At 44.6% G+C, this 27,118-nt stretch overlaps 1 protein-coding gene across 1 annotated transcript; it reads right to left on the bottom strand.

The window, feature by feature from the left end:
* TAF10 (TATA-box binding protein associated factor 10) lies at positions 1–27,118 on the bottom strand. The gene is made up of 5 exons (XM_078658656.1): positions 26,647–27,118; positions 5,424–5,581; positions 4,922–4,986; positions 1,586–1,700; positions 1–829 (listed from the first exon to the last, which is right to left on the bottom strand). The coding sequence occupies exons 1-5, from the start codon at positions 26,885–26,887 to the stop codon at positions 740–742; spliced, it is 669 nt and encodes a 222-aa protein (XP_078514782.1). The 5' UTR covers positions 26,888–27,118; the 3' UTR covers positions 1–739.

The raw sequence follows: 27,118 nt of genomic DNA, 5'->3' as shown, positions 1-27,118 counted from the left end.
TAGCATAAAAAGTAGTCTTTATTTTACAGGTTAAGTGATATGAAAATTCAGCTTTAATTTGTACGTAATATAAAAATTTACATCCAACAGAATTATTTGTCTGACCACATCACTTGGCACAACAAAACATTAGACAACAAAAAAATTAAGTTTAATCAAAAACACATCAAGATCGTATATTTACAAAGATAGAAGTGGAGGTTCTAATTTGTTTAAGTTTTATAACAGAAGAAAATAGCAAAGTCTTAGATTAACTGCACACCTCCAAACTTCACTTCCACTGGATTGAATAAGGGGACACCACACGCCCATCATCCTCAATGCTTGCCTGATAGTTGCTGCTACATCACAGTTGACTCTTACCAGCATATTGCCAACATCCAAACTAGCGTTTATAACTTAAATGAAATAAAGTCTGACAATTCCATGCTCCAGTGTTGTCCCTCTATCAGAATTAGGGTTTAGTTTCCCGAAAATCCAGAGCATGGGCCCCTCCAGCAGGCACGCGTTAGAAACATTCAAGCTGAACTGGGTAGAAGTGTATAACTTCCACTGTGATCGTCTACTCGCATAACTAATATCTGCCTAGAAACTAAAATCCATGCCAACAACCTTTTTGAATCCAAGTGCCACAAGCCAACCATGCCTCAGCAGCAGCAACAGCAGGCCTCTGTCTACTTGACGCAGATCTGAGAAGGCTACCGCTCTTGGAACATTTGTGAGCTGTACAGTAGAGCATTTAGGTAAAATAATGAGGCTTCTTCACATTAATTCCGTACTCTGATAACGCTGGGGCCAAATCTTCCATGGTGAGGGTGTATTTTTTATCCTGAATGAGAGATAAGAGTGAAAAGAATGTAAATGAACAGCAAAAACTAAATTCATAAGGCAATACATTACATAGACGCAGGTACATAGTGTGTAGCATTCATGATAGTAAAATTAATACTATGGGCAGAGAATATGGATATTCAAACGCTTTCACAGATTCTCCCCACAGAGAGTATATTCAAAGATACACACAGCAAACAGTTATTATATGCAACACCAATTAATGGCGTCTCAATGCTGTTCAGCCTAAGTGTAGCGATAAATATACACACAGCAGACATTAAATAGCTACTAATTTCGGGTTTCTCCATCTGGGCATGTCATGGAGACCTGGGCCTATACAGAAGGCTGGTGTGTTTTAGCCATAACTATGGTTTCTTGGAGTGGAGTGTTGCGATTAGTAAATGGTTATGTAGATGCCACAAGCTAGCGCAAGTATTCACCTCATTAAAACTAGGGCCATAGAGAGGCAATAGCTAGTTGAAAAATAAGACATCAAGTAGAACTGCCAACGTCAATACCATAATTAATAAGTAAGGGGTCAACATATGGTGGGAAATATTGAAAGCTCTTTAGGATCACGACAGCGAATCTTAATTCTAGCTGCTAATCATTAGACAAGATTAATGCCCACCTTTGCAACAACTAAAATAGCCAAACCTCTGGCCTGCACAATTAAAGTTTAAGAGCTCAAAATAAAGTGTTACGCAGACCCAAATTTACTCTTTTAGACCGGAGCCTTGCTTGTACATACCTTGCTTTTGTTGCGAGAGCTAACCGAGGCCGTTCCCTTCATCTTGCAGTGTTGTAAGGCATCATTGGCAATATCCGAAATGAACTTCTGAGCAGCCAAAGATATTAAGCGAATTCTATAAAAAAAACAATGGCAAATACTTTGAATAAATTCAAAACTGTTGCAAATTTTACAAACTGAAAAAAAATAATCAACTTTTTTCACTGGTGTATTAGAAGAGAGGTGAGCTGATGGTATTCTAGACCTGGGCTGCGTTAAATTGGAGGTTCATGTTTAGAAGTCTGTATAAACAATTTAAAAGCTAGATACTGGAGCGGATAGGCTCTTGCCACATCTACTCGGTCAGGACGGCTTCTCTCGCTCTTCTTTCTGGCAGCCTGACTGTATCACGCAGATGTGGACCCAACCGCAGGGACAGCACCTCACTCAACATGTGATGCGGGAGGGTGTGGAACCTCTACGCGAAGGAGAAACTCCCAGCTATTGCGTAGGACAGGATGGCCAAATTCTTGGCGACCATTCACCACTTACATATGGCGACAACACAGAACGGGTGGCTTACACCTGACAATGTCCAAAACACTACAGGACTCAGATTTGTGGATGAGCTCTCCCTCCGAGATGGAGGATGACCCGGCCTGACTAATGATTGCCAGGTCTAATATCAGTAGGACCCCTCCTGGCTACGTTGGTGCAACAAATTGCTGTATATTTTCCATAAGAAGTAATCTTCAAGACGGGCTGGGGAGAGATCGTGCCAAATGTTCTGAACTGGAGGACGTTGAACCTTGCTAGATAAATCATGTCATGTGACTCTGGGGTGTGGCTGAATACCAATTTCCTCCCGATAATAGCTTTCAAGGATGTACGCGAGGACTCTGCATAGTGTGCCCTATTTCCTTAACCCAAAATGTTAAAGTTGTTAAATGAAAAAAAAAGCAAGATACTGCTTCAATCGGTAAAAATTTTCTAATACACATCAGTTAAGCACTTGTAGGTTGCCGCAGCATGCAGCTTAAAGAAAAAGAACTGGGATGGTGCAGTGAGCTAAAAAACGGTGATGGATCAAGCCCTGATCTGTTGACTGGGTAGGAGTGTTCTGATTAACTCAGATACTCTGTCCATCACCACCCCCTTTTTGTAATTATTTTGGCCACCATGAGTGTGGAAGGGTATGCTCAGACATGAGTCCCTTGCTCATTGCACCATCAGGATTCAAGCAAGCCGGGCCGAAGACGGCTGTAATGCCAGAAACCGGTCCCCGGAAGCTTGTTTCCTTTCCAGTGAAGAATTGGCTTGGTAGTTTGGTCTGCCCTGTTCCCATGATGCACTGGGCCAGGGACAGACTAATTTGCATATAGCCAGGTTCTGAACTGGGATGGTGCAGTGAGCTAAAAAACGGTGATGGATCAAGCCCTGATCTGTTGACTGGGTAGGAGTGTTCTGATTAACTCAGATACTCTGTCCATCACCACCCCCTTTTTGTAATTATTTTGGCCACCATGAGTGTGGAAGGGTATGCTCAGACATGAGTCCCTTGCTCATTGCACCATCAGGATTCAAGCAAGCCGGGCCGAAGACGGCTGTAATGCCAGAAACCGGTCCCCGGAAGCTTGTTTCCTTTCCAGTGAAGAATTGGCTTGGTAGTTTGGTCTGCCCTGTTCCCATGATGCACTGGGCCAGGGACAGACTAATTTGCATATAGCCAGGTTCTGAACTGGGATGGTGCAGTGAGCTAAAAAACGGTGATGGATCAAGCCCTGATCTGTTGACTGGGTAGGAGTGTTCTGATTAACTCAGATACTCTGTCCATCACCACCCCCTTTTTGCAATTAAAGAAAAAGAACAGCGTCCCCTATCCCCAATAGAATCGCCTTAGGCTCCACCCAGGAATGGCCCCATAAACAGTCTCCTGTCATGACAGTTTGCTTTTGTGTGTCTGTATACCACGGTCATCAAAGGAACCACCGCTAGGCCTGGTATTTTTATTTACCTCGATTTCTCCAGTTCTGTTTATTAATACACATTCGAGTACAAGGTGTCTTCTTGAAGTAACGGTCTTTAGGGAAGTGCAAGTAAGGTTCTCCAACTGTGAAAGCCTGGATTTCACATACTTTTCTCACTGATGGGAGGCTAGTATAGTCACTGTGTTCCAGGTGAGGTATTTTATAACCAATCAATGGATTACATTCAAAGGATCTGACACTAACTCGAAAAGACCAGTATCGTGTTCCCTCATTGCTGGCGGGATCCTTGGCGGTGGGTACAATCTGAATAGACCTTTTAAGAAGCCCTTAACAATTCTATAGGACCTAAGTAATGGCTCATTTGTGAGTGTATCATGTGAGCCTGCTATCAGATTAACTAGTGGCAACAGGTAAGATATGGTGGGCTGGAGTGTGAAAGGAAAATTAGGACTATGCGTGACCACATCATGCCCAGAAGCAGCCGCGGCCCATCCATACAGGTAAAGGGGCAACTCCCACGCAACTTTTTCCAGAGAAGAATAGTGTATCAGACTGAGCAAAAGTCACCCAGATGGACAATCTACTTGATCAGGTCCGGCAGTCAGGAGCTAGATATGTGCTAAATATGCAGACTCGTGGCTGCATGAGCTGAACTTTGCCACAGCCCATTGGGCGCAACCTCAGCCTGGCAAGAGAAACCTCAAGGTCCTCTCCTTCATGAGGAGGGAGATCGGCACAGATTACTTTGTACCTGGGCGCTTCAGTTTTAAACCATGAAGTGCTCAGGGCAGAGCCGATCAGTGACAACTTGCCACAGAGTGTGATGGGGTCAGCAAGTATCACTGAACCTATCCCAGTCTGTGAGGAGTGAGGGAATGCTGCCTCCTCTCACTGGTAAACCAAAGGTAAGCAACAAGAGTAGTCAGCAGTCCCAACCCTCCTGGGACCACCAAGGCTTTCCTCGTCGAGAGCTGTAGGGCAAGTAGGTTTTCTATTTTTGAAAGTTTGGTGCGTGCGTGTATGAATAAATATATGAATTTTGTATGTTAATGTTGTGAATTGGTGTGCGTGCGCTTGTTTGTGAATGCATGGGTGCGAGTGAGTGTACATGTGTGCATGTGGCCCAAACGCCAGCGCCACAACCTCGCTCTTTAACTGTTGATTCATTACACTGAAAAAGAGAACCAGCTACTTTTTCTACAGCATACATAAAAGAGAGTTCTAGCATGAATCGCAGTGTTCACTTCAATTGTTGGATGATGGCAAAAACCCCTTATGCCCTTAAATTTTCGCAGCCGAGTTCTACAAGGGAATTTAATCAATTGAAAGGTATTTTTTCCCCCACTTTAGGACAGATTTATTTACTCACATGCGAGGGTCCGATGCCTCAAAGCCAGCACGATTGAGGTAATATCCAGTTACTGCATCTGGAATCTGTCAGTGGGAAATGAGAAACTAATTACTAAAACATCTTCAAAGGTGAGCAGCACACAAACATACGACGGAATTCAACACCAATGATCTTCACACAGAGAAAAGGCATATTTCAAGTTTTCATTTTAGAGAGGATCTACCATGCATGAGAATGTTTAATCTTTCAGATTCAGAATTTGCCAATGTTCAAGTTTCCTCACAGGCCTTTGTCATTTCTAAGCTGAACACATATTTTCAACTCATAGTAATGGAAGCTAGCATCAAAAAGATAAACAGTCACAAACGTTTTACTTGATCCCAAGTGAGTTACTATAGCTACTGTATCTTGGAGCTAGACCTAGTTAATCAAACTGTTTGTAGTGCATGAGTGCAGCCAGTCTTCTCTTTACCGGCCTCAATATTAATAGTTAAACATTTAGTAGTAAGATGAGACTTACTGTGGGCGTATAATCCTCCAACTGCATCAGAAAGTCGACTAATGGAGTCGTGGAAAGCACAGGCTTAACATCTCCATTCGCTGCGCCTGGTGGCACGTAGACTCCATTGGACATTGATCCTTCAGATGGCGCAGCTGCTACTGCTGCAGACATGGGTACTGGGAAAGAAACAGACCAATTAGTCTGAAAGAAAAATGCAGCAGAATATCCTGGTGGCAAATATGAATCACAAGACAAGATGCAGACTAGGGGACATGTGTCCACTTGCTTCAAAGCACCAAAGGGTTGCATAGTAGGTGCCATGTTTAAATTACCCGTACTGCAATTTGTTTTGTATTCAGAAATAAATTCTCAATGGCAGAGTTTTTCCTAAACACAAAAAGTAAATCCCCCAGCATACAGAGAGCACCCCTCACTAGCACGGTGGACACAAACAAGCATTGGCATAGCCAATAGGTCTCACCTTTGGGACCTTATAAGTGTTTAGCCATGCAATACTTGATGTTGTTGCACCAAGGATATTGTTCTGGATAACTAAACACTTATAAGGTCCCAAAGGCGAGACATATTGGCTATGCCAATGCTGGTTTCTTAATTGAATAAAAAAAAATTGCTCAGCATACATTTTCTCTTCAGATTTATGCTGCTGCGGTACTGAACAAGTACCAGTATTCAACCCTGATATCTTTGTTTTTAGGTTTTGCCTCCACAAACAGCTTATCATTATACATAGGTGAAATCTAATGCATTTACCATTGCTTGTTAGGTATGGTGTTAGACAAGACATATACACATACATACATTCATTGTTTACTTTCAGTCAACTCTCTTCATTCATTGTCTGTTGGTGTGTCATTCACATCTGCTTACGTCCACCAGAATGCAGTGTGGGACAATGACGGCATTTTGCTTGTGCACATTCACGTAAGTGGCAGTCTACCATTTCAGTTTTTCATTCATTGATCTGTTGGTGTGTCATTCACATCTGCTTACGTCCACCACAGAATGCAGTGTGGGACAATGACGGCATTTTGCTTGTGCACATTCACGTAAGTGGCAGTCTACCATTTCAGTTTTTCAGAGGTGACAAGCAAAGAAGATTTCGATAGTTTATGCAGGCTTGTGCTTCCTTTTCAACGTATGTCCACCCTGGTTCCTCCTGCATGCCCCTGTTGACAACAGCAGACCAGCAGAAACTGTGTTGCTCAGTACCATGTGGCGTGAGCCACCTGGTCTATACTGGCATCACTGTTGCAGGAAGTGAAGCCTTTTCTTCAGGTCAATAAACTATATCGTGTGTCCTTCCGATTACAGGAGCTGTGCGCCTGAAGCTGTCGCCTCCCAGTTCTCCGAGAGAGCTGGGCGATGCTCTGGCTTCGTGCTTCATCTCATCCACAAGGTCATTGAGGTTCAGTTTTTCAAAGTCTGATGTTTACGAAGTGCCCGATCACAAGATCTAACAAGTACTCCTTCACAGTTTTTCTTTGGCTTCAGCTTTAAAGTTCGTATCGTTGTGCTTATTTAAAATGTAATTCTCGCCTGCATATGTGTGCGTAGCATTCCTCCTCCAGCGCTCTGTGGTCTCTATGGAGCAGTGTTATTTTATATGGAGCACTGCACCGCAGGGACAGCGCCCTACACCACAGCCAAGCTGTTTTAGCTTGACCTGAAGGTGGATTACAGACATACGCGTTTTCAGTACTCTACCTCAACGAGTTTAACAAATTCAAACTTCTTAAAATATACAAAACCCACATAGAGACATGGTAATCAGACTTCAATTTCAACATACACATTTATTAAAGGAAACAAGAGCACACACCTCTCGCTGACGGGGAGAGGAGGAGGCAGCAGGGGGAAGGGAAAGAGGAGGGGGGCCTGCGCCTGTTTACCTTGCGGGAGCGTGCAGGAACCATATGGTGTCAAGCTCGTTCCCGCAAGGGAATCGCCAAACGTGCACGCGTTGCCATTGAAGGCAATTCAACATGTGCACGTTTTTGGCTGAAAAGCCGAAGCGATGGCTAAAGGTCTCCTTTCTATGCAGTGAATGCGCGCTGCGTAGGAGAGACCTAAAAATAAGGCACAGTCGAGTGCCTTAAAAATATAGCGAGACAACAGTCGTAACCTGGCAGCCCTTTGACATATGGGCAGTCAGGTCAGAGGTGTACCATGGCAGAGTCAATAGGAGGCTTGATCGGCATTTAACTGGTACTTCTCTCGACTCAAAATGAAGCAGTCAAACAGCGGGTCTGAAGGGACATGCTAACTAATGATATACAGCAGTCCTCCCACTCTACCAAATTTTAAACCAGGTGCTTAGCCTTTAGAACGCGGAATCAGCTCAATTTCTCAGAACTCACCCGTTGCATCATTCCCAGGCCAAATATCCACCAACTCGGTTAAATACTTCTCCACCTGCATTAATATAATTTAGCAGAGATCAAATCCATCAGAAACAACCAATACCACATCTTACCTTAATTCTGATGCAAACCTGGAAATTCTCATAATTACGGGAAAATTTGCAAAAAGATGATTTATCTTATTCTACAAGAGGCCTTTTACCTCATTACCTAGTTGTTAACCATAACAGCAACACCAATAAAATTAATCACACATGCACTCTTCACTCATGGTCCATTCATCATCCCGGACTCATTTTTTCCATTCATCGAATCACAATAAACAGACAAGATGAGAATATGGAGAAAGATCAGAAGGAAAAAAAAAAAAATTGAAACCCTAGGTTGGCATATGCTTGCAATGAAAATTATAGACAGCTGCAGGTGGCTGTCTTGCAATCTTATTATACATGGCCTATCACTGTTTTATGATCCGAAAAGATTATAAACATGGTGAACATTTTGGAATGGTAAAACAATATACCATTCCAAAATGGCTATACTAGTGCTTCAATGGGGCCTTACATTTGCCGATCTCTCCTAGGATACAAGAGGGCCCTCAAGACTTTTAATATGTCCAGGGCTGAAGAAGAACATTGGACATCTACGATGATAGTGTGAATAAGTGTTCTAAATTCCGGTCGCGGAGAGCAGCGCTGAAATAATCAAGAGGTATTGCCTGCCTGTAGCGTGGTACAGTCAGCCCGCCTTAAATGCTGAGCCATGAACTGGGAGCCATCGGAATACAGGTAGGCAAGACCTGTTTGGAGCAACACGTCACCGTGACTGGATAACATATGGCCTGGCAGGCTCGTTTCACCCCAGGTGGATGGCTTCAGCAGCAGTGTGATGGGAGGGGGGTCTGTCTGGTGTAAGGAGAATCCTGAGAAACACCATCAGTGCAAGAAGCCCCAAGCAGACGACCAGTTGAAGTCCGCACCTTGGCGGTAAAACCTGGACATTAGCCCCATAGAGAATAGTACATGGACAGAGACCTTAAAGGAGACAAATATCAACTTAAGAGCGAGGAGCAATTCCCCCATAATGCAGGATTACACCCAGCGCTAGGCCTGCAGAGAGATTCCTAAATAATAATATGTTGAATACATATGTCACTGAAAGAAAGGATTAAAGCCTGGAAAATAAGTGTTGAAGATTAGGAGCGGACTGCTTTGAAATACAATAGAGAAAATGTGTCACTCTCCTTGATCTTGCAATTATCTCATTCCACTAATTAAGGCTTTACAGGGGGGAGAAAAATGCAGGCTACTGGGTTCATATTGATTGAGGAGGTACTCACCTGAGGCTAGTATGACGAGACACGATCCTGGGGACTAGACCAATTGCAAACCAACAGAGTAGACTACCCAACCACCAGGGATTTATATTTAAATATATGACCTTTTCTTAAAGATATACAGCTTTATAGTGCCTCGCTTGAATATATAATGCAGATGGACTAGACACTGAGAAAGATCTAGCACTTGCAACACCAAGGTATAATGAATGCCACCTAAAAAAGCCACGCAGAAGTCATGGAAGAGCTTCTTTGATACAATTTAGAAAGAAGGGGACCCCTACTACTAATGAACTCACTAACTGTAGGGAATAATTTCAACTCTTTTTTTGTAAAGCAAACAGTAGTGAGCTAAATTAATAAGCCAACGAACCCAAGGAGACCATATAAATTACTAATATGCCATGTGACTAGAACTGATCAAAACTAGACTTGCTTTTTTTATATAGTTCAGATTTTTTTGTTTTATTTAAATTATTTTCTTCATATTTGTTCAACATTTCTTATATATATATATAAATACATATATTGCATTAAAAGATCCATGACAAACATACAATTACAACAAATGTGTGAAGACCTACTGAATCATAAGAAAAAAACGAAAAATAAGTAAACAGCACAAATGACAATGATGTAAAATGGGGCTATTGGAGTAAGCAAAGCGGTGGATGGAACAGCTTCTTTGATACTACAGAAAATAGTAGTGGACCCCTCAAACAGCTAGTAATGCAACTTCCTGCAATGTTATGGCGCTGATGAAAGTGGACTTCTATTTTCTATTTCCACCTAAAAGAAATTACTTTACATCTTCCTTTTGGTGTCTCCGATTATTTTATTTTACTCTATTTCTCTAATTCGTTGGGGAGTTTTTGTTTTAGTTCGACTTAATTACCATGCTTGTAATGCATACATAGTTAACACATTGCCTCTAGTTAATCCTGTCTAATCTGTGCCATAACTACCTGGGGGCAGAGTTCAGTTTCAATTAGTGACTGTAGTGGTTCACCCTTACAAGGATTGTGATTGTTACTTGAGGTGGGAATTTACCCGCCTCAACTAATAATCCAAATTTTTACGCCAGCCATTGGGCTATCAAAGGGGATCTTCTACACCTGCACCTATCGAAGCACCTGCCGAATGTGAGAACGTCATAAAATGTAATGGGAAAACTTCAGGAGCCATGACTGTTTACTTTGAAGGTAGCTACACGCTCTCATTCCATCCCAGATTAGCAGAGAATGTTCCCCTAAAAACAAGTATCCTGGTATCCCATCTCTCCCTCAAGACATCTGAAATTCTCTGTCCGCCATGACTCCATCAGCCCTTTGACTTGGCACAATCTGAGGAGTTCGTAAAACTGAACGGATTCTCACTGGGCACCTTGAAAGACAACCTCTCAGGTTAGGAGCCCCATCTCAACACTTCCTTTTCCACTAACTGAAGAAAATGCACATCAAACGTCCTTTATAAAAAGAAACCAGTCCTTGACCCTGTGATCAATCAAATTTCAGAAAAATTGTGATGGGCCCCTTCCTGGGAAAGTTGATAGAGAAAGTTGTATTCAAAGAAATTAACACGGTCCTTGAAAAGAAGGACTATGCCAATTCTCAAACTGATTTTCCAGCTTGCAAGCAGTACAGAATTATCCCTTATGGTGATGTAGGATGACTTCAAAATTTACTCTTGCCAATAACACAGTTGCTGATTTCCTCTCCCAAAACCTTTGCTTAGACATAGTCCACCTAATCTTTACATTCAAGAAAGAAAAAGGTATCACATTGTATCTCTATCTCTAACTGAAAACAAACTCCCTCCAACCAGGTTTCAAAGACATTTAAAAGACACAGTTATTAAACCGAGACCCCATCACCCTTCTATCCCTACTATTTGTCAAACAATCAGCTTGGATTATGTAGAACAAGCATTTCACAAAAATAAAACAACTGTATTGCCCCTTTTTAATTATTTCATTTGTATACATGTTATGTATGTTCCAATTGGTGATGAACTCTAGTCCAAGGGAACAGAGTCATTTTATTTTGATTTGCTGTGCATTCAAATTCCTCTCTGTGATGGTGGCTTTTGAGATGGCCTCCAGAGAGTTGAGGCTATGTGGTGTGCTATATGTAAACAGCCTCCCTAGTCTCACAAGCACCAGTAATACAAACTCAATGTGGACAGCTATTTTTATCCATTTCAACGTACGTATTTTGACCCAATCCCTAAAATTGTCAGCGAGGTCATCTCTTGGTGGCTCTCGCAAGCAAGAGACGCATGCGGTGCGACGCTAGGCGAGATCTAAAAATGAAGAGAGAAGAACTGAAAATTCCTCCACTCCCCTTGCCCTCCTTTCTGTCATGAATGGTCGGAAGAGAGTAAAGTTTGTGGCAACGCAGAGACAAATAGATGCCATTGGAAGGACCCATTTGCATTTCCAAGCATTTGCCACCATCATCGCATACGGTAAGGTTTGTCACACGTCTGTCTGCATAAATGTCAAATCCAAGCTAACAAAATTGTACCATAGGAGTATCTGATATTCCAAGGTGGGCTCTGTGGGTCATTAATAATAAAAAGCAAGCATGCGCACCAATGGATGTACATGCATGTCTCTCTTCCAATGAGTTTATCTTGGACATGCAAATTTGACATTTATTGAATAGATACTTGTAGTACTTTTCAGTCATCTGTTACATAACTTCACTAACTGAAAAAACAATACTTTCCTATTCTTCTCCACCTACGTGACCGCATTAACCCCTTCCATGCTCATGATGGCACCCAGCCATCATGAGTCACGGTGTGTGTGTGCGCACGACGGCCGGGTCCGTCCGAACCACGCCCACTGATTAGAATCTTAGCACCACGGCAGAATTCACGCCGCAGCCAAGGTGTTTAAACCACAATGAACAAAAGCATCCTAAATTGTTCCTCATCACACCCCATTCAGTGGTGATTGAGTTTATTTGCAACTGATAACCTGTGGTCCAGTTCTAATACGTCTCTGCAAAGCAGACCTTTCTGCATGCGATTCTCAGGGTAGAGTGGGCAAGCAGCCACATGGTTTTCAGGAAAAGTGGGGGTGGAGGGCTGGGAGGAATGCAAGAGATCAGATCAACAATGTAATGTTTATCCAAAGTGCTTAAATTTTTAGAACAGAAAGTATTTTAAATAGGACAATATTAAATACTACACACTTGAATCAATCCATTATACAGGGTTGTTATAAGATGTGCTAAACGAATTACTACACCTTGGCCATTTTTACTCCCTTTGCTTTCCTGCTTTACTGTATATTATACAAAGGAGTAGGTAGGGATTAGGCTCAGGTGCAGTTTGCTCAAAGTTCTATTGGACATGTTAGGCAACTCAGTTTAAAGTCTTTTAGAAGGTTGTTTTAAGTTCCGAAAGTCTCAGGAGAGCAGTGGTTTTACCTAGGTCCCTCTCGTCTGCAGGTGTAGGTATGCCCTGGGGTTACCTGTATTCACTCTGCCGCCACACATGTTGTTAAATGGAAGGCTGTTCCTGCCCATACAGAACAGATTCCTTCTGAGCCTGTTAACTGCAGTAGCAGCTCTCCAAAGGACAGTCTTCACGGACTTTGCTCATGCAGACTCACATGATGGCACCAGTTCTCAGTAGTGGCAGACCTTTGATTGCTGTGAACTGGCGCTTCTGCTGGCAGTGCTTTGGTTACCAAGTTGCCATTGGCAGCACCAGACACTTCAGTTTCTCGTGTTGTTTTCACAATTACATTTTCACTAACACTGCACAGAGATCAGAGTACTCCTTCTCAGCAAAGGTCACTCCTTGTCACTTTCCAATTTCCTCTCGGTGTGCCTCGTGCTGGGGATGCTATGCCTTCCTAAACAGTCTGTATCTTTGTAGGGAGAAGTAGTCTTCCCTCTCTCAACAGGAAAGCTGGCTTCTTCAGGTAGATCCTCAACTTCTTCAGCAGAAAGAAACTGGTTCAGGTAAAGTGCCCTCGCCTCTGGGGGCTGGCTGTCACATGTTTGCAGCAGCTCTTTAAGAACTCTTCAAAGTGCAAAGATCCTTCCTTTGTCAAGAAGAACTTTCATACACATTTTCTAGACTAGCGATGTGGATCCACTGTCTTGAGAAACAGTTTGGGGTGGTTCTCTTTCAAGTGTCCTTGTCAGGCTGCTTCCCAGACACAAACTTTGGGTAAAGTGATATTTCTCACAGCAGCTAGCACTGGGGCAGTCTCTAAATAGGAACATCCACAACATGGTCGCAAGAAATGTAAGTTTTCTGCACCTGGCTTCCTGAAGCAGTAATCAGGGTCAGAAAATAAAGGTGTGGCCTAGAAACTTCCTTACCTCGAACAACAAACTGCAGTAACTTCTTTGCTCTACCAAACGAAAGTGCTCAGCGAGATCAGATCAGATTAGCAGCCCCTTTCTAAAAACAAATGCAGCCGTCTCCATCCTTTTAGCTTCAGCGACTGACTCTTAACCCTCTGGCCACAGAAACGCAAGCAATACACTTCCAACATCTGAAGATGCTATCCTCACCTTGTACCATGCTAAGCCAGAGGCATCCAAAATAAAGCCTGCTGGCATCAGTACTCCTACTCACTCACAGTCCTATCAAACATGAGTCATGGTACATGAAGAATATCAGCACATGGGTTTGGGTCTCACATAAAACCATATTGGCGTCAGTAGATAACACTTCTTGATACAGATAAAAAAAGGTTTGGTCACACTATAGTTCAAGTTCAAAAGACCTTTATTCGAATTTCTTAAAATTCATAAAAGTACCGATCATAGCATCAACGAACCATGATAATATATATACATACAAATAACAAATAAAATAAGACATATGACATTCCATTCCATACAGTGACAATACAATATATTTCAGAATATGCTACATTTCCATGATGACACTAATAAAACCAATTACTATACTCAGGGGTTTTCCATCGTCTTACGTGCTCGTATGGCCAATCTTAAAAAAGAACTGGCACGGAAAGTTAATTCATCACTATCCAGAGCAATCAACATACTATATGAGTCTTTAAGAGTCAGTGGTCTGGATTTTTTAAAATACGGAGTTAAAAACCATTTGATGAATTTGAGATAAAATTTACAGAAAAATAAAAAGTGCAAATCATCCTGAATACTCATGCCATCACAGGGACATAAAATAGAGTTGGCGCTGTGACAATACCCTAGTGGAAAGGACAACATAAATTTTACAGTGCCTGCCCTTAAACGAAACAACAATGATCTCTCCCAGCTGGTCATACGCAGGGAGAGATAGGGCGGCAAAGTCTGTCCACACAATCCATTACCTATGTATTTCACTACAGTTGATTTTTGTGATTCGCTTCTAAACCTTTCACTATTATAAAGTGCATATAGCGCATTCTTGACCTCGACTTTATCCTTTAATTCTATAGTCGTAGGATCGGTAAACAAAGTGCCTCTGTCAACTTCATTTAGTGATTTAAAAACTTCAGACAACCATGGAATCCTCATTCCGTGGTCACTACTTAAACAGTCCTTTATGATGTTTTGAGTAAGAGCAGCAGCATCATTCCTCCAGATTCGAATCCAGGAAAGTGCAGGTCTTGCTCTAATGAAATCACTTATGTGTGGAAGATTTAATTCGCTATGACAGATGAAATTAGATGAGGAGATCGGTGCACCCAACACTTTTCTACAGAAGCGATTTTCCTCCCTTTGGATGCAGAGGCTGTTTCTCGATCCCCATACCTCTGCTCCATACGTGGCAACAGGTGCTCACTGTAGTTTAAAAATCTTTAAAATAGCCCTAGTGGCACCTATTTTCTTTGGGCGTGGGAGACTCAAAACAGAGTTGTTGGCTTTCGAGAACTTGCTCGTGGCGTGGGCCAGATGCCCACTCCACGAGCCGTTCGCAGCGAAAACCAACCCTAAATATGGAAATTTAGGGACAAATCCCAATTTGTCTGTGCCTAACTGTATAGTATTGAGTTTCCTTTTGCCAGGGCCGCAGGACATGATAAAAGATTTTTTAAAATTTACCTTCAAATCCAGATCCTCCATGAACTTAACAAAACTATGTACAAGCAGACGAAGAGCGTTAGGAGTGCGGGCCATAAGCACCGCATCGTCTGCATATAAAAGCACTGGAAGTGGTTTCCCTAAAATGGCTGGGACGTCTGTAGTAACTTTTTTCAGGCAGGTGGATAGACCATTAATATAAATGATGAACAACAGGGGTGCTAAAACGCACCCCTGTCTCACCCCCCTCCCTATGTCAATGGCTCCTGATACCTCACCACCCATCCCGATACGTACCCGTGCTTTCAGGTCAGTATGGAGATAGGCTAAGAAATTTACAAGAGTGTTATCAAGGCCATTGGTTGAAAGGATGGACCAGAGCTTCAATCTATTAACAAGATCAAAAGCGGATGATAGATCCATAAATGTGAGATAGCTGGGGGAGGAGCGGGCAATGCTATATTTGTCAATTATCAGTTTTAAGTTTAAGCATTGCTCCACTGTTCCTACCCCACTACGGAACCCCATCTGACACGGATCTAAGAAGTCAGTGTCAGTTGCCCATTCCAGTATTCTGTGAAAAATTATACGGCCCAATACCTTTAAAGTATTGTCTAAAAGGGAGATAGGGCGGTAATTCGCAGGGTCGGACCTGTCTCCCTTTTTGTAGATAGGGACAATAATGCTGGTTACCCAGGTAGTCGGCATGGCTGTTTTTGGGAGACTATTAAAAATATTAAGAAATATAGGTGTCCACAAGTCAGCATCATATTTGATAATATCAATGGGTAGACCGTCTGGTCCGGGTGCCTTGTTTCCCAGACTCTCTTTTATAGCTGTTTTAACTTCATGGTCTAGGATTAGTAGACCACCTGGTTGACCAAAAGTAGGAGGATACTCCTCTGAGGGGGCTGCATAAATACTAGAAAAATGGGTCTCCCATGCTGCGCTTGTTATATTACAACTGATTTGGGTAAGTTTCTTTCCCATTTCCCTTGTTTTTCTGACAGCTGACCAAAATGGGCCGCTGCCACCCAAGTTTGCACTGATTACCAAAGAGTCCCATTGATCGGAAAGTAAGTTAGCCTTCCGTTCTGATATTTTAGCTTTATAGTTTTTCCTGGCTAATTGAATGGTGGCTTTACACCTTGGTTTAATAGAGAGAGCCTTTATTAATTCTCTATTTGCCAAGGAACATGATGAATCGAACCACCTTGGCTCCTTACCTTCCTTGGGTAATGGGACAGACAAAAGAGTTTTGATAGTTGAACACAAAACTTCAAAATCAGCAATTAATTGGTCATGATTTTCACTTGGAGACTTACAAGAGTCGATCAGGTGTGGATATAGCAATTGTACATTTGCTAAAATAGCCTCACAATCCACTCCCCTCCATTTTAACCGAAGGCCATCAATTGATGGAGTAATGTCCCTTGCACCATTTAAATTCGCAAAAATCGGACTTGGAGCAAGATCCAAAATTACAACCAATGGATTATGGTCACTAAGGGGTGTTTGTACCACAGAAGTTTTTACTATACAATCTGTTAACAGTGGTGACGTAAATACATAGTCAATGGTAGAGCTATTATGCATGCCACTATACGTTGGAGCATAAGGGGAATCAGGTTTATGTCCTATTCTCAAGGCATCATCTAAATTAAATTCGATGAGTAGTTTGGACAATTCAGAACCTCTGCGCTCTGCTGGATCAAAATAGGTCTGATTAACAGATCCAACATTCACTGCTAGTTTTGCGTTGAAATCACCCCCTATTAAAATACCTGACTTATTGTCTACTGAAAGGGAACATTCCAATTTACTTAAAACCTTAGATAATGCCAAAAAGTTCTTGTTCGGTACATGATAAAAATCATTATTATAAAAATTAATTAAATAAACTGTGGTCTTTGACTTCAACTTATATTCAAGAATCTGAATGTTGGAATTGTCAGGACCATCGTTCTGCAGGTTTCTAATTGTACCGCCTGCAAGAATCTTGATCCCAACAAAGAGGCCGCCCACTGCTCGGCCAAAACTCGGTTTGGGCGATGTTAGGCTGAAACAGCGATAACCCTCTATATACAAATTACCAACAGCCCATGTTTCCTGGAACATAAGAATATCTGCATCATTAATTACCTCAATCCATGCAGGATCCGATAGTTTAAATTCCAATCCTGCAACATTCCAACTTAGGATTGATAACCCATGGATATTACAGTGGTTGCCTGGCCTAACCCTAGTGCTAGTGCTCCCTGCTTTTTCAAAAGTGGTGTTAACAACAACAGGGTGATTACTATAAGCGGGCATCAATTCCATGGTTTCCAATGTGCCATTCAAAACCTGACAGTCTACAGCTAAAGCTGAATATCCCTCTTGTATACTGACTGTGACTTGGCTATCGATGTCTGTTTTAGGCATTATATCCAGTCAATCCTGATCGTCTAGGTTGGAAAAATATTCAAAACGATTATAAGTGGGAATGTTGAATGTTGACCTTACTTCAGTTGTCGGTTGAAACTGATGGAGGTCAGGGGCAGGATAAGACCTATCTCTATAATTGTATTCGTGCATGTTTGAGAATTGAAAATGATGCGGAAAGTGAGAAGGGGGTACTAACATTGGGATCTGGTTCCGCCAGTTATTATGACCATTCAAATGGCCAAAATCCTGGTTTTGTAAAAAGAGCGGTGATTTGAATCTTGCACCAAAATTCAAATCTTGATAAGAGGTGATGGGGTGGCTCTCCATAACTTGTTTCTGGGGTATTAAATGTCTATAGAAATAGCCTAATGGAAGGAGTGTGGTGTTGAATTCCCGAGTTGAGGGTGATGGGGCACTTGCTAATGTTTTCTCTGCCCATTGTGGGTTCTTAAAATTGATTGTAACACAATCCCCCTCGAACTTTTTTCTAAGTGGGCCTATCCAACCCACCCTCTGAGTATTAATGATCTCCCTTACACCTTCTATGGGGAAATTGCAGTTTGCAATTAACCAGTGTAAGGTTTTGTTTTTGAGAGATGAGGGGGTTTCTTCTTGGTCCTTCCTTAATTTGGAAACATTAACTAGAACAAGGACATAAGCCCCGCATTCTGGTGGTAAATTAATGCGGGAAGGGGCCTGTCTAGAAGTTTTTTGTGACGGTTGGACCAGAGTGGAAGCACCTACGGGATTCAGAGGCTGGCCCACCATAGGCACACTTGTCTGTTTTGTATTCTGATCCTTCCTTATGACTGAGGCTACATTGTTACAATTGGCTATTGGTTGGCTAACACTTATCCCCTTTGGTGGTACTAGGGCTGGTTTGGGTAGAATAACTGCATTTGTAGATGGTATTTGGGAGGTATTAGGATCAGGACCTACTGTTTTAGTGGAAGTAGGTTTAATTACATCATTAGCAGCGGTTATTTTAGATAAACTCTTAATGGGGGTAATTAATTCAGCTAGTTGCTTTTCTATCCGGGTGAGCCTGCTTTCAGTGGGGGATAGGTAAATACTAAGAAGTTCACCCAGTTTTGCCAGCATGTAATCATTTACTATTTCAGTGTGGTCATTTATTTTACCATCCTTTACTACTATCCCATCCTGCTGCTCCTTTTCTTTTTCTTCATCCTCATAATCCTTAGTAGTCTCCTTAGTCCTACTTATGTTTAAGTTGGGATTAGAGTTTGCATCTTCCCCTTGATTTAGGGGCAGGGCATGTTTGCTGACCTTTGAGGGTTTAGACTTAGATGCATTTTGGTTTTGTTGTAATTTCTGGATTGCACCCTCACGTCTGCCCCTGAATTCCCTAGTATCTTCTACTGATATAATTTCAGGGGAGGGGGTCATATGTAGGTCAGGAGTCCTCTCTAAATCCATACTGATGTCTGTGTCGGAGTCTATCAGAGGAATAGAGGCAGATAAATTTACTTCGTTTGGGATGGTATGAATATCAGCACACGCATTTAATAAAGGTCTAATATTAGTAGGCAAAACCTGGATAGGAGTGGTTGCAGAAGCAATAAGTCCCAGGGAGGAACGTTTGGCATGGGCAAGATCTTGTGAAACCCTACGTTCCGGAAGAGAGATACCCTGATTTATAGCATCATTGGCCTTAATTATAAAGTTATCGATAGGGCCAGTTTTGCTACTACCCCCAGCAGCTGCTGTTCTACTACGACTCCCCCTTGGGGACATGTTGACAATGGGTAGTAATGAACTGATGTTATCACGTAGTGAGATCAAAGTATAGGAGCTTATAAGGCACTTCGGGATTCAGTTAACAGGTACCCGGGTACCGAGGACATGTTGTACATAGTCACACAGTCTGTAAATCAAGGCACAACAGGTTACTAATAGGTAATATGTTCTTTCTCCCGATCCAGGTATTATGTGATTTACTCCAATAGTCTTAGTTCTTGGTACAATTACCCAAACACAGAGTCAAAATAGTCAGATACCTTGTGAGGAAAACGTTAGAGGGCTGCACCCGTCCCGTCCTCCTCCGGCCGCAGAGGGCCCGCCCTTTGCCCGGGCTTAGACCGGCGTCCCGCTTGCGTCCCGCGAGGGAGGGGTAGCGCCGCTTATATGCGCCTCCTGGTGCTTGCAGGCGGTAGGCGGAGACCGCGTGGGATGCTGGGGTTTGTAGTTGATGTCCCGCTCACTCTCCTCGCTGCGGCAGCACTCCGGTACTCGAGGGAGGCGTGCGGCGGGAGGCAGGACGGCTCCAGGCAGGAGGGCAGCAGCAGCAACCCAGCCCCTACGCCCGTCGGGTTCCTAACAAAGGGTCCAGGTGGCGAGCCCAAAAAGTAAGTTTCCCCCGCTCTGCAGGGGTAGCGCCGCTTATATGCGCCTCCTGGCGCTTGCAGGCGGTAGGCGGAGACCGCATGGGATGCTGGGGTTTGTAGTTGATGTCCCGCCCGCTCTCCTCGCTGCGGCAGCACTCCGGTACTCGAGGGAGGCGTGCGGCGGGAGGCAGGACGGCTCCAGGCAGGAGGGCAGCAGCAGCAACCCAGCCCCTACGCCCGTCGGGTTCCTAACAAAGGGTCCAGGTGGCGAGCCCAAAAAGTAAGTTTCCCTATACTACACTATACTTTATAAAACATTGTGCACTATCACCACTGCTTTATGTGGTGAACCTAGAACAAGGACTGCAGCTGGCTATTCACTATGAGGCCATGCTTGATGCACCCCTCCAGGTTACAGACCATTTCCTGAACTTCAGATTAACAAGAAAAGATCTAGGTTTCTGCAAACATGCATGGTTAGCACGATGTCAGAATCAAAATGAAAGTGAGGATAGGAGACTCACAAGGAGTCAGTTGCTCAGCTCAGGGGAACACACTTTAAATACCGCGTAGGGCACAATTTCCTACCAACATTCCTCCTTCCACATCCTTTTGCACTACTCCCACTGAACCTTCATATGGCACATTGACTAGTGGGGTGTGAATTCCGGGTCCAAATCGCTCTGTTTACAGTATCGCCGTAACGTGTAGATGGAAATTGTCCTCAGAGATTTACATCTAAACAATACTGGTATGCAGTTCCTAGTGTTCAACGCAGGTTGTTGTGTAAGATCAGGTGGTCCACATGGAGTTGGAAATCAGGAGAAATTTCTCCTTTTCGGAAAAAGACCCCCACACACCCAGCCAGCTAGGTATCATGCTTCATCATTGGGTCTGCTCCTTATCGGGTCGGCGCTGCAATACCCAATCAATGCCCGTGATGGGGCCTTCTTGGCGGAGATCTTTATTCAGTATGCTGTTGGGTGTAGTGCGTGTGAGGGCCCCAGATCAGTGTAGGTGATGGTGATGTGAATTTAAAATAGGGAGAGATGGTCCATTCAAGACTATTTTAATGAAATGAGGCCACTCCCCTAACTAAAATAAACAATACGCGTATATTCACTCTATGATGTGAGGTTCCACGCTAGTGAGATCGGTCAACATGTTTCTTGTCCTTATATCAAATTGATGGCAATTCTTCAGGACCAACTAGGATCTACCTACAGTTTTTGGTAGTGGTCAGTAACACAGTTTAGTGAGGAATTGACCACCCTTATAGAACCCTAAAAAGTGGTCCCTGTAGATCAGAAAACAACCCCATTAGGGTCAGCAATGGACCGCAACAGTACCGCCCGGTGTAGACACTAGGGTGTAGTGCCAGTACCTCTGGAAGCGGGTCGGCGTCTGTCCTACATCTTACTCAGCCGGTCCGGGCAGTATCGAGCATTACAGTCAGAATTTTTCTACCAACATTCAAATTCGAGACACATACTGCTTGGTTAAGGAGTAATTATTTTGTTCACCTTCACATGCCCATGAAGCAAAAGCAATGTGTTGCTCTACACCTTCTCTTTTTAGAGCCAGTACTACACCCAAGTCATAATTACTGACACTTAATGAGATAGCGCATTGCATGCTGGAGATAAACTGCAGGAACAATGCTTTCAAATAGAAATTTTTAAATACTTAAAACCTTTTGATTTGCTCTTGTTTCCATTTAACTTGTTATCCATCTTAATGAAAACCCTAGATCCGTTTTAAAGAGACATTCAGAGGCTATCAAGTGCCTCAATACCATAATAGTTGGCGGTCTAGAAATATCAACCAGCCTCCACCGATCCAAGCCAAATGCTCCAGAGTGCCAGGATAACAGACGTGTAATTACATTTGCACAACCCTGGAGAGACCAGGTCTTTTTTGGTGATACACGCCCGGCACTGCAAATGTGCTCCTTGCTTCTAAATATTATTTTGGGGATGCATCTCCCCTCATTCCAAACACTCTTCCCTAGGGCTTCACCCGCCGTTCTTCTATATGCTCTCCAGACACAACATCGTCCTTCCTTCTGTCTTCTGGCACTGCACTTACCTTCCTTCCATATGCTTCTAGACAACAACTTTCTGATGGCCCAAGGGAAATACACCCAACCTCAGGCACTGAGAAATCTACTCGCCCACTCGCTATGGCGAGTAAGATCTTGTTAGGGCAAGCTATTTTTAGGGCTTACTGGCCCGTTCTGGCGAGCTGAAGGACCAATAAAGATGCCTTTAATTCTCGTTTTTAGCTGGGTTCAGAGACAGAGGGCAAACGTCAGTTTATGTCTTCCTACAATTAACTTTGGAGTCAGAGAAAGAAAAGTAGAGGATTTTGTATAGTGAATTGTCTGACAATGGTGTTGTACATAAAGTGTGAAATAAAAGGCTGTCAGATGTTAGAGTTTTTTTCTAACAACATTTAAATAGCTAATACGTGAACTGAACAAACATTTCAAATTATAAGTCATTAGGCATAAAATCTAGCCTATAGATTTGCTGGTATATATGGAGCAAATATGTAGTCTATTAAATCAAACAAGATTTTTTTGTACAACAGAAATGCTGAATTCCACATCTCTGAAGGTGCTCTTGTGATAATGAAGAAAAAGGAGACTGTAAAATATAAAATATTTGCTTGTGATCACACACTTTGATACCAGTTTAGGGGTCAAGTACATTACAGTTAGGTCGAGTTGATTATTCAAGTTACTAGATCTGTAGATCTAGTAACATTTTTAGGATTTTTCGAGGCCTGAACCTTCCTTTCAGACATCCCTATGCCCCTCCGACAGACCTCATTCTAGCTGTCCCCTTGCCATTGAATTATTTACCCCCACCAACCTCCCTTATTAAGGTTGCACTTTGGCACTCATAGTACCCTCTACTCACTTGTTTCCAGAGGCTAACGTATGTTATCTTTTCGTCCTTTGGCAATGCCACTGCATGTAGTCTCAGACATATTGCCTTTGTCAATGTATGCTACAATAGGTTGATAACTAACTAAACATTAAAATTGAATAGTGGAACAGCCTCAAGGCCTCAGCCTTCTCTCTTAGGGAATTTCAAATCTGGGCGAGAAACAGGAAACTTAAGTTAAACCCTAAGGAGTTGATTATCTCTTATCTCTAAATAAAAGAACCAGTCAAGGGCTCTACTAAACAGCACGATATATGCCTCTTGACAAATTATCACTTCAGCTAAAATTCCTCTAATCAAAATCAATAAACTACTCCACCTTAATCAACCTGTTAAAAGATATGGCCAAGAATGTCAGATGCCATGTAAAATTGCTCCTAAGACTTTAAAAAAGCTCCACTTATTTTATGCATAGACAATAAAAACTGGTTAGACTGCCTAATGTTCGCCTAGCTCCTTTGGAAAGGCTCATCCGTTTGGCAGGGTGTCCAATCTCCAAGAAACAAAGATTTCGGAGCACTTCGTCGGTCCTTTCATTAGCTCCCCTGTCACTTGATACAACAGCACCAGATGTCGCCTTCCTCACAGAAACCTGGATGAACGCCTCCTCGGCCCCCGACATCGCCATAGCCATCCCGGACGGCTACAAAATCACCCGGAAGGACCGCGTCAACAAAACTGGAGGAGGAATCGCCATCATCTACAGGAACACCATCAGCGTCACGACCAACGCCGAAGACACACTCACCGCCGCCGAACACCTACGCTTCCAGATCCACACCGACCCCCAGACCACCCTCAGGGGAACGCTCATCTACAGACCCCCGACTTCGCCGACTTCATCAGCCCGCACGCCCTAGCCTCACCAGAGTACATCCTCCTAGGGGCCCTTAACTTCCACCTGGAGAAAACCAACGACAACAACACCACCACCCTGCTCGACAACCTCGGACTCAAGCCACTGGTGGACACGCCCACCCACCTCGCTGGCCACACACTCAACCCCATCTTCTCCGCCAGCAACCACGTCTCCTTCAGCCACTCCACCAGACTACACTGGACCGACCACAGCTGCATCCACTTCACCTTCAAGAAGACCACATCCCACCACTACACGCTACAGATCCCCCGCAGATGCTGGAGCAAAGTCACCACAGACCAGCTGACCACATCTCTGAGCCAGAACCCACCTATCGACACCCCAGACACCAACGACGCAGCACACAATCTCGCACAGTGGATCACCAACTGCGCAGACGACCTCGCTCCACTGAAGAAACCCCCCGGCAAGACTAGCAACAGAAAAACCTCATGGTTCACAGACACCCTCAAAATCGCAAAGAAATCATGCCGAACACTCGAAAAAGCCTGGCGCCACACATGGACATCAGCAAACATGACAGCCCTCAAGAGCGCCGCCCGCAAATACCACCAGATGATCCGCACCACCAAAAGGACATCGTTCAAAGAGCGGCTGAACAACAACACCCACAACAGCAAGGAACTCTTCAGCATCGTCAAAGAGCTCTCCAACCCCAGCGCCAGCAACAACGACATCACACCGTCACAAGACCTCTGCAACTCCCTCGCCACATTCTTCCACTGCAAGATCGCAGATATACACGACAGCTTCGGATCCCAGACTCCGCCTCCAGCCACCAAACCAACGACCCCCACCACCAGCCTCAGCATGGACCCCCATCAGCACTGAAGACACCACCTGAGTCATGAACACATTCCACTCCGGCTCCCCCTCCGACCCATGCCCTCATCATATCTTCAACAAAGCCGACACCATCATCGCACCCCACCTCCGGAACGTCATTAACAGCTCCCTCACGTCAGCCACCTTCCCTGGAAGCTGGAAACACGCTGAAATCAACGCCCTTCTGAAGAAACCAACAGCGGACCCCAAAGATCTTAAGAACTTCCGTCCCATCACTCTCCCCCTCTTCCCGGCTAAAGTCATCGAGAAGACCGTCAATAAACAGCTGACCGCATTCCTCGAAGAAAACATCTCGCTCGACCCATCCCAGTCCGGATTTCGAGCCAACCACAGCACCGAGACCGCCCTCATCGCAGCCACCGATGACATCAGGACCCTGATGGACAACGGAGAGACAGCCGCTCTCATCCTCCTGGACCTCTCGGCAGCCATTGATACCGTCTTGCCACCGCACCCTAATAACCCGCCTCTACAACACTGGGATCCAAGGAAAGGCCCTGGACTGGATCACATCGTTCCTCGCCGACAGAACCCAGAGAGTCCGCCTCCCTACTTTCCGGTCCGAGACCACCAAGATCATCTGCGGCGTACCCCAGGGCTCCTCACTCAGCCCAACCCTCTTCAATATCTACATGAGCCCCCTCGCCATCATCGTACGCAAACACAACATCAACATCATCTCCTACGCCACCCAACTGATACTCTCCCTCACCAAAGACCCTCTAACCGCCAATGCCAACTTCCAGGACGGAATGAAAGGAGTCGCAGAATGGATGAAGCACAGCCGTCTAAAGCTCAACTCGGACAAGATGGAGGTCCTCATCCTCGGACAATCCCCATTGGCCTGGGACGACTCCTGGTGGCCCCCGACGCTGGGCACCGCACCGACACCCACAGACCACGCACGCAACCTGGGATTCATCCTGGACTCCTCCCTCACGAAGACCAAGCAAGTCAACGCAGTCTCATTCTCGTGTTTTAACACCCTGCGCATGCTCCGAAAGATCTTCCGGTGGAACCCCACCGAAACCAGAAAGACGGTCACCCAGGCCCTCGTCACCAGCCGATTGGACTACGGGAACGCCCTATATGCAGGAACCACAGCCAAACTTCAGAAACGCCTTCAGCGCATACAGAACGCCTCCGCACGACTCATCCTCGACATCCCTCGCCACAGCCACATATCCGCGCACCTGAGAAACCTCCACTGGCTCAGCAAGAGGATCACGTTCAGGCTGCTCACCCACGCACACAAAGCGGTCCACAACATGGGCCCCGAATACCTCAACAACCACCTCTCGTTCTACACCCCCACCCGCCAGCTCCCCTCCACCAGCCTCGCCCTCATCCCCCCGATTCGCAAAACCACCACCGGAGGAAGATCGTTCTCCTACCTGGCAGCGAAGACATGAAACTCCCTCCCCGCACACCTACGACAGACCCAGGACCATCTCACCTTCAGGAAACACCTCAAGACCTGGTTATTCGAGCAGTAGCGGCACCCCTCCCCCCCCTCTCCCTTCAGCGCCTTGAGACCCTCACGGGTGAGTAGCGCGCTGATTGATTTTCGAGGCAATTAAGACTGCGTGCATCACCTATAAGGCAATTCGCATAAAAAAAAACAACAAACAGAAATACTAATCTCAAACTCTTCAGCACTTTGGCAGAAACGTTAAAACACAGGCTCTGATCAAGCTGCACACTACCTACATTAGAAAGTATTTAGCCCTGAAATAGTCATACTCTGGAAAAGTACCAAACATCTGGAACGCTATGCCAACACGTATCTGAAATGATAGGTCTATTTAAAGAGACCAGCAACATCTAAAAAGCAACTACGTACACAACCAAGACACTAATATTTGTTCAGATAAACTGTTTTACATGAACCTGCTTTGTTGTTAAGCTACCCTGACTGACTGAAACTGAAAAACTCCAGTTATTGAAATCTGAGGGGCTGAACCCAATGCCTGGTAACTCTCATATCAGCCCCTGAGATCTCCCTTCTATCTACACCAGGGTGTCACCCCCTTTGACCCGCCCCAGGGCACTCACCGCTCGCTCTCCGCTCCCCCGTCTCTCTCCCTGGAGGCAGGCCGCTGCCGGGTCCTGCCACCGCCCCTGGTGCTGCGGATCCAGCCCCACTGCCCCCCACGGGCCCGGGCGTGCCGCTGGAGGTCGGTGGGCCGGGGACGCCCAAGGCAGAGGGGCTGGGTTTCATTTCTTGGATGGGGGCCGGCACGGCGCTCGGCGGCTCCGGTTGCTCTCCCACCCCGCCGGGGGCAGGGTTGCTCATGGTGGACGAGGTGGGTCAAGACACGTATCTCCCTCTACAACTCGGTCAGCAGCCAGTGGCAGACCTGGTGCACACACAGCTGTGACAGCGCGCGCTCAGGCACGATACGGCGCAGACATTAGGACGAGCCGTCCTCTTGAGCAGTCTCGGATTCCTATTGGTCAGAAACGGTCGTTTCCCGACAGCCTGCGCTTTTTAGACTCTGACGTCAAAGGGCTGCGCAGTGGCATT

The sequence above is a fragment of the Lissotriton helveticus genome, chromosome 8 (genome assembly GCF_964261635.1).
Source record: "Lissotriton helveticus chromosome 8, aLisHel1.1, whole genome shotgun sequence".
Lineage (NCBI taxonomy): Eukaryota > Metazoa > Chordata > Amphibia > Caudata > Salamandridae > Lissotriton > Lissotriton helveticus.
Note: the sequence above shows the minus strand (reverse complement) of the source record. Positions and strands in the feature narration are given on the sequence as shown.